Below are 9,413 nucleotides of genomic sequence, written 5' to 3'. Positions count from 1 at the left end.
CTCCTCCCTCCCTCACCCCCCAGCTACCCCTCCCCTCCCTCCCTCACCCCCCCCCCCCCACCTACCCCCCCCTCCTCCCTCCCTCACCCTCACACCTACCCCTCTCCTCCCTCACCCTCCCAACTACCCCCCTCCCTCACCCTCTCACCTACCCCTCTCCTCCCTCCCTCACCCCCCAACCTACCCCTCTCCTCCCTCCGTCACACGCCACAACACCACACGGGCTACGACCACTCCACACGGATCCTTGTTCGGAGTGGTGCAACACGACCACCAATAATGACGACACTGGCGCGACTTTAAAATGAACGAAAAATAATATATAGCATGAGACGTTTCGGGCAATGGCCCTTCTTCAGAGCGAGTGAATAGAGAGCCTCGGTAGAGATTCAACTTGTGTCCTGATGAACAGTGATTCAATGTATACTGTTTATGAATAGTTACCGATTGGAGACTTGTGAGTACCGAGCCAACACGCCCATGCCTCCCGTGCCCCCCGTGCCCCCCGTGCCCCCCGATTATCACGGTTGGCTAGGCACGGTGCGAAAGAAGTTCAACATACATGACAAAGACAAAGATCCCCCGTATAGCCTTAACAGACTGTAGGGGCAAGTGCGGTTAGCGAGCACCTATGAAGGCCGGCATGGCACACGAGGGGTTGTGGGTGGTCGGGATAACGCCTGGCCGCCTTTGTCTCCCCAGTGACGATGTTAACACATCGCACCAGATACTATTTTCAGGCTGAGTCGACCTGGTGGACGCCCTGGACCTGTCCAGATAATCGTCGCTGCACGCGTCACACCCGTACACAGACCAATGTTGCTCGAACCTAGTGGTTCTTAATCTGGGAACCAAAGGGGTTGCAGGCTGCAGTAAAGGTTAAGAACAACTGCTCTAACCGGTAATATAACGGTTACCGGTTTTCCGCACATATATAAAATCTCCGACAATAACCACAAAGGTGCTTAGCTGCTTATTTTTTTTTACTATTTTTATTTCACCATTTAATGCCCGCTGAGCGATGTAGCCCTGTTTTCAGAAGCGACCTGTCCACAAATGATACCTCAACGAAGTGACTTATCATCGTGTAGCAGCCAAACACTCCAAATCGGTGGTTCTTCTTCACCCGTGGCGCGTCTCGCACCCTCTGTGCGAGACGCTCCTTCCTGGGGGTGCGAGACGTCGCCAGATTTGTCTTGAAAAGTCACTCGTGGAGACACGAATTAAGCACGCGCACGTAAGCAGCAGCTACTTTGTTTCATATTCTTTGGGTCTTTCGGTAAAGTCACGTAGATAGGTTCAAAGAAAATTACAAAAAATAACAAAAAACTACGACGTTTCGATCGCAAACACAAGCGTTCGTCATCAAGAATGATCTGATTGGGAGCTTCCTCTTCTTGGTTCTTTCGGTAAAGTCACGTAGAAGGGAAATAATAAAATAACAAAAATAAAACATAATAAAAAAAAATTTGATTGGGAGCTGTTTCAGCAAACCACATGTTTTTTGTATTAACATTGTACATTTTTATCGAGTGAAAACGAAAGTGCAAGGCTGCTCGAGACGCGTGTGATGTTGATTCTAAATGTGGAGGGGAAAACCGGAAGACCCGGAGAAAAAATCCACGCGACCACGGGGAGAGAGACACCGCAAACTCCAAATATACAGCGGCAGCAGGCGTCAGGGTCGGGATCGAACCCACGTCCTCCTGCATACCAGGCGAGGTAGTTAACATCTCCTAGCCACCGTGATGATGATGAGAGACACCGCAAACTCCAAATATACAGCAGCAGGCGTCAGGGTCGGGGGTTCGAACCCACGGAACCTCCTGCATACCAGGCGAGGTAGTTAACATCTCCCAGCCACCGTGATGATGATGAGAGACACCGCAAACTCCAAATATACAGCAGCAGGCGTCAGGGTCGGGATCGAACCCACGACCTCCTGTACACCAGGCGAGGTAGTTAACATCTCCTAGCCACCGTGATGATGATGAGAGAGAGACACCGCAAACTCCAAATATACAGCAGCAGGCGTCAGGGTCGGGATCGAATCCACGACCTCATGTACACCAGGCGAGGTAGTTAACGTCTCCTAGCCACCGTGATGATGATGAGAGACACCGCAAACTCCAAATATACAGCAGCAGGCGTCAGGGTCGGGATCGAACCCACGACCTCCTGTATACCAGGCGAGGTAGTTAACATCTCCTAGCCACCGTGATGTTGATGAGAGAGAGAGACACCGCAAACTCCAAATATACAGCAGCAGGCGTCAGGGTCGGGATCGAACCCACGACCTCATGTACACCAGGCGAGGTAGTTAACATCTCCTAGCCACCGTGATGATGATGAGAGACACCGCAAACTCCAACTATACAGCAGCAGGCGTCAGGGTCGGGATCGAACCCACGAACTCCTGCATACCAGGCAAGGTAGTTAACATCTCCTAGCCACTGTGATGATGATGAGAGAGACGCAAACTCCAAATCTACAGCAGCAGGCGTCAGGGTCGGGATCGAACCCACGACCTCCTGTACACAGCAGCAGCAGCAAGCGAGTGAGTTGCGTGCGGTGGGGCAGCGTGTGGGCATGCACCCCATTCCCTTCGGCAGGGCCTGACTGCACTTTTATCTTTGGAATCGTCGAGCATGGAGGGTGACCCGAGGCCGTGTCGCTTCGTGTGCGTTCGTGAATTGAACGGCTCCACCGAAAACGGTTAGCCGTTCCGAAAACCGGTAACCGATTCTACACCACCTAGGCGATAGCATCTGTGTATACTGTACACCATCATACATGCACAACACACGGTGCACAGTATACACACACCTTGCATACACACACCATGCATACGTACACAATGCATACATACACCATGCATCATACACACACAACGTATCATACACCATGCATCACGCATACACAACGCATCATACACAATGCATACATACACCATGCACCACACACAACGCATCACACACAATGCGTACATACACCATGCATCATACACACACAACGTAGCATACACCATGCATCACGCATACACAACGCATCATACACAATGCATACATACACCATGCACCACACACAACGCATCACACACAATGCATACATACACCATGCATCATACACACACAACGTATCATACACCATGCATCACGCATACACAACGCATCATACACAATGCATACATACACCATGCACCACACACAACGCATCACACACAATGCGCACATACACCATGCATCATACACACACTACGCAGCATACACAACACATAGAGCATACATCATGCACGCATACACCATCTATTGCATACATCCACCATGCAATCATTGTCCCTCCACACCCTCCACAAACCGCATACACTCACCGCCACACGCCCACTCACCCGAACACACCCTCCTAACACTCCCTACATGCATGCACACACACCCATACGCATTACAGCATTACACCGTCACCCCGCCTACACACACACACACACCCAGCTACACGCACAGGTAACATTCACACACAACCACCCACACACACAGGTAACACACACACACACAACCACCTACACACACAGGTAACACACACCTACCCGCACACACAACCATCCACACACACAACCACCCACACACACAGGTAACACACACACACACAACCACCTACACACACAGGTAACACACACACACCTACCCACACAACCACCCACACACACACAACCATCCACACACACAGGTAACACACACACACACACCTACACACACAGGTAACAAACACAACCATCCACACACACAACCACCCACACACACACAACCATCCACACACCCATACACAATCACGCAGTGTAACAATCGAACTGTATACACACAGTGCTGTATATACACAGCTAACACACATGCTGCATGTGTGTACTGTATGTTGAAATTCTTTCGCACCGTACGTAGCCAACCGTGCTAATCGTAGGTGCGGGATGTATTGGCACAATGTACACACACACACGTATCACACAATATATTGACATAATGTATATACAGCACACACACTACGTATGCACACAATGTATATACACAACATATATACATACACACGGGGAAATACACCCAATATCTATAGATACAAAGATCCCCCGTATAGGCTCAACAGACTGTTGGGGCAGGTGCTGTTAGCACGTATGAAGGCCGGCACGGCACACGAGGGGGTGGGTGGCCAGCACCACGCCCGACCGCCTTTGTCTCCCCAGTGCAGATTTCAACACAACGCACCAGGTACTCATTTCAGGCTGAGTCGACCCTCGGGGAAGGCATAGGACCGGCTCAATAAAGAAATCGTCACTGATACACAAAGACACACACACACAGCGCAGTGACCACGCAGATACATACAGACACACACACAGCGCAGTGACCACGCAGATACATACAGACACACACACAGCGCAGTGACCACGCAGATACATACAGACACACACACAGCGCAGTGACCACGCAGATACATACAGACACATACGGCGCAGTGACCACGCAGATACATACAGACACACACACAGCGCAGTGACCACGCAGATACATACAGACACACACACAGCGTAGTGACCACGCAGATACATACAGACACACACACAGCGCAGTGACCACGCAGATACATACAGACACACACAGCGCAGTGACCACGCAGATACATACAGACACACACACAGCGTAGTGACCACGCAGATACATACAGACACACACACAGCGCAGTGACCACGCAGATACATACAGACACACACAGCGCAGTGACCACGCAGATACATACAGACACACACACAGCGTAGTGACCACGCAGATACATGCAGACACACACACAGCGTAGTGACCACGCAGATACATACAGACACACACACAGCGCAGTGACCACGCAGATACATACAGACACACACACAGCGCAGTGACCACGCAGATACATACAGACACACACACAGCGCAGTGACCACGCAGATACATACAGACACACACACAGCGCAGTGACCACGCAGATACATACAGACACACACACAGCGCAGTGACCACGCAGATACATACAGACACACACACAGCGTAGTGACCACGCAGATACATGCAGACACACACACGCAGATACATACAGACACACACACGCAGATACATACAGACACACACACGCAGATACATGCAGACACACACACGCAGATACATACAGACACACACACGCAGATACATGCAGACACACACACGCAGATACATACAGACACACACACGCAGATACATACAGACACACACACGCAGATACATGCAGACACACACACGCAGATACATACAGACACACACACGCAGATACATGCAGACACACACACGCAGATACATACAGACACACACACGCAGATACATACAGACACACACACGCAGATACATACAGACACACACACGCAGATACATACAGACACACACACGCAGATACATACAGACACACACACAGCGCAGTGACCACGCAGATACATACAGACACACACACAGCGCAGTGACCACGCAGATACATACAGACACACACACAGCGTAGTGACCACGCAGATACATGCAGACACACACACGCAGATACATACAGACACACACACGCAGATACATACAGACACACACACGCAGATACATGCAGACACACACACGCAGATACATACAGACACACACACGCAGATACATGCAGACACACACGCAGATACATAGACACACACACGCAGATACATACAGACACACACACGCAGATACATACAGACACACACACGCAGATACATACAGACACACACACGCAGATACATACAGACACACACACGCAGATACATACAGACACACACACGCAGATACATACAGACACACACACGCAGATACATACAGACACACACGCAGATACATACAGACACACACGCAGATACATACAGACACACACACGCAGATACATACAGACACACACACGCAGATACATACAGACACACACACGCAGATACATACAGACACACACACGCAGATACATACAGACACACACACGCAGATACATACAGACACACACATACCAGGCGGGTCACGCGCGCACGTGTGAACAGCTCGATACAGGTAACACCTCGTCACCCTCGAGCTCACACGAGTGGTCACTGTGTGTGTGTGTACGGTGTGTGTGTGCGTACGGTGTGTGTGTATGGTGTGTGTGTACGGTGTGTGTGTGTGTGCGTACGGTGTGTGTGTGTACGGTGTGTGTGTATGGTGTGTGTGTACGGTGTGTTGCGGTGTGTGTGTACCGTGCGTGTGTGTACGGTGTGTGTGTGTGTACGGTGCGTGTGTGTGTACCGTGTGTGTGTGTACGGTGCGTGTGTGTGTGTTCGGCGTGTGTGTGTGTGTGTATGGTGTGTGTGTGTGTGCGTGGCGTGTGTGTGTGTGCGGTGTGTGTGTGTACCGTGCGTGTGTGTATACTATGTGTGTATACTATGTGTGTATACTATGTGTGTACGGTGCTTGTGTGTGTGTGTATACGGTGTGTGTGCTGTGTGTAATTGTGTATGTGTACTGTGTGTGTACGGTTTGTATACTATGTGTATATGTACTGTGTATATGTACTATGTGTATATTGTGTATACTATGTGTGTATATGTACTGTGTGTGTACTGTGTGTACTGTGTGTATATTTACTGTGTGTACTGTGTGTATATGTACTGTGTGTATATGTACTGTGTGTATGTGTACTGTGTGTATGTGTACTGTGTGTATGTGTACTGTGTGTATGTGTACTGTGTACTGTGTGTATGTGTACTGTGTGTATGTGTACTGTGTGTATATGTACTGTGCGTATATGTACTGGGTATGAGTTCGATTCTCGCTCACGGCCATCAACACGAGCGGCGAAAATCTGAAACCAATCCTGGGGCTCCCCTAGATCGCCTCAGCCTCAAATGAATACATGCCTGGTGTGGCGTCTAAACATCACCGCTGGGGAGACAAAGGCGGCCGGGCGTGGTGTTGACCACCCACCCCCCTCGTGTGCCGTTCCGGTCTCCAATCGGTGCCACTCGCTAACAGCACTTGCCCCAACAGTCTGTTGAGGCCATACGGGGGATCTTTGTCTTTGCTACATAATGCCTATACAGTACAACCATGCATGCATACCTGTGCACAGGAACCACGTGTGCGCACACAGGTACGTGTGTGTGCACGTGTGTGTGTGTACGTGCGTGTGTGTGCACGTGTGTGTGCACGTGTGTGTGCACGTGTGTGTGTAGTGTGTGTGTGCACGTGTGTGTGTGTACACGTGTGTGTGTGCACGTGTGTGTGTGTACACGTGTGTGTGTGCACGTGTGTGTGTAGTGTGTGTGTGCACGTGTGTGTGTGCACGTGTGTGTGTAGTGTGTGTGTGCACGTGTGTGTGTGTACACGTGTGTGTGTGCACGTGTGTGTGTAGTGTGTGTGTGCACGTGTGTGTGTGCATGTGTGCGTGTGTATGTGTGCGTGTGTGTGCACGTGTGTGTGTGTGCACGTGTGTGTGTGCTATGTATATACGTGTGGGTTTATTTAGAGCGGTGGTGCAGCGGTTAGCGCTAAGCTGCGCTCCGAACCCGGGTTCGATTACCCGCTCACGGCCAACACCGCTGACGATTATTTGAATAGGTCCCGGCTACCCCTAGATCGACTCGGCCTCAAAGGAGTACCTGGTAGCGGTGTGTAAACATCGCCACTAGGGAGACAAAGGCGGTCGGTCGTGGTTGTTGACTACCCACCCCTTCATATGTGCTCGCTAACAGCACTTGCCCCAACAGACTGTTAAGGTTATACAGGGGATCTTTGTCTTTTGTGTGTAGTATGTATATGTATCTAAATAGATACACGCACATACATTTAGATACATGTGTGTGTGTGTCACTCTGTATTGTGTGTGCGCTCCATGTAATACCTGAGGGAGCGGTGGCGCAGTGGTTAGCGCATCGTTCTGCGAACCCGGCGTCCCGAGTTCCACGCCGACCCGAGTTCCACGCCGACCATTCCCGGCTATCATCAGTGGCGAGTGGAATCAGTCAACGCGTGTGGGGGAGCGGTGGCGCAGCGGTGAGCGCGCTGCGGGCACGAACCTGGCAGACCCGAGTTCGATTCCCGATCACGGCCAACGACACCGCTGACGGTGTCGTTGGCCCCCCCCCTAGGTCGACTCAGCCTCAAATGAGTACCTGGCGCGGTGTGCAAACATCGCCGGGCGTGGTGCTGGCCACCCACCCCCTCGTGCGCCGTGCCGGCCTTCATAGGTGCTTGCAAACAGAACTTGCTCATACAGGCTGTGAAGGCTATACGGGGATCTTTGTCTTTGTTCGTATGTGTGCATGTGTGTACATGTGTGTACGTGTGTGTATGTATGTGTGTAGGTGTGTGTGTGTGTGTACGTGTGTGTATGTGTGTACGTGTGTGTGTACGTGTGTGTGTATGCATGTGTGTAGGTGTGGGTGTAGGTGTGTGTAGGTGTGTGTAGGTGTGTGTGTGTATGTGTGTACGCATGTGTACGTGTGTGTGTATGTATGTGTATAGGTGTGTGTGTGTACGTGTGTGTAGGTGTGTGTAGGGGTGTGTAGGTGTGTGTAGGTGTGTGTACATGTGTGTGTGTAGGTGTGTGTACGTGTGTGTGTAGGTGTGTGTACATGTGTGTGTGTAGGTGTGTGTAGTTGTGTGTACATGTGTGTGTGTGTACATGTGTGTACGTGTGTGTGTAGGTGTGTGTGTGTACATGTGTGTGTGTAGGTGTGTGTAGGTGTGTGTGTGTAGGTGTGTGTGTACATGTGTGTGTGTAGGTGTGTGTGTGTAGGTGTGTGTGTACGTGTGTGTGTAGGTGTGTGTGTGTACATGTGTGTGTGTAGGTGTGTGTAGGTGTGTGTGTGTAGGTGTGTGTGTGTGTACGTGTGACACTTACCCCTCCATACTGCGCCTGGCTTGTGTTGCTCACGTACAGCATCGTGCGGATCTCCTCCGTGTCGCTAATTCATGAACTCTCCCCAACAACTCTTCCCCAAACCCTCACGCTCGCCTCTCCCTGCACCCTCTGCCACTCACCCACTCGCTCTCTGTCATTCACCCGCCCTCAGCCCCTAACCCTGACTTGCTGCTGCTCTCTCCCCTGCCACTCTCATCGACTCTGTGCCACGCGGCGAGAGTGACACAGTGAGGAGTGAGTGAGTGCCTTCCTTCTTCTGTGTCAGGATGTCTGGAGTCGTGCTCGGAGTGAGTGTCAGCGCATTCGCAAGCTTCTGATCTGTGAGTCTCTCTGGGATTTGTTTTATACCTGTCCCCGCCCCCCCCCCCGAGGGGGATGACACACCTGTACCCCCCCACACGCTAGCCCCCACCCCCCCACCCCCCGGGATGTCACCTGTCTCAGTAGCGCCTCCAAGCACAGGAACTGGACAGACCACT

General features: G+C 51.2%; 1 protein-coding gene across 2 annotated transcripts in view; it reads right to left on the bottom strand.

Annotated features, from left to right (window-relative positions):
* LOC144945172 (tumor protein 63-like) overlaps positions 1-9,043 on the bottom strand; it is a 22,842-nt gene extending 13,799 nt beyond the window's left edge. For both annotated transcript variants that reach the window (XM_078873461.1, XM_078873463.1), the window contains exon 1: positions 8,914-9,043. In XM_078873461.1, the coding sequence (XP_078729587.1) occupies positions 8,914-8,955 (42 nt within the window). In that variant the 5' untranslated portion in view covers positions 8,956-9,043. The remainder of the gene's footprint in view (positions 1-8,913) is intronic.
* Positions 9,044-9,413: the final 370 nt, after the last annotated feature.

The sequence above is a fragment of the Lampetra fluviatilis genome, chromosome 36 (genome assembly GCF_964198595.1).
Source record: "Lampetra fluviatilis chromosome 36, kcLamFluv1.1, whole genome shotgun sequence".
NCBI lineage: Eukaryota > Metazoa > Chordata > Hyperoartia > Petromyzontiformes > Petromyzontidae > Lampetra > Lampetra fluviatilis.
This window is presented reverse-complemented; position numbering and strand designations above follow the sequence as displayed.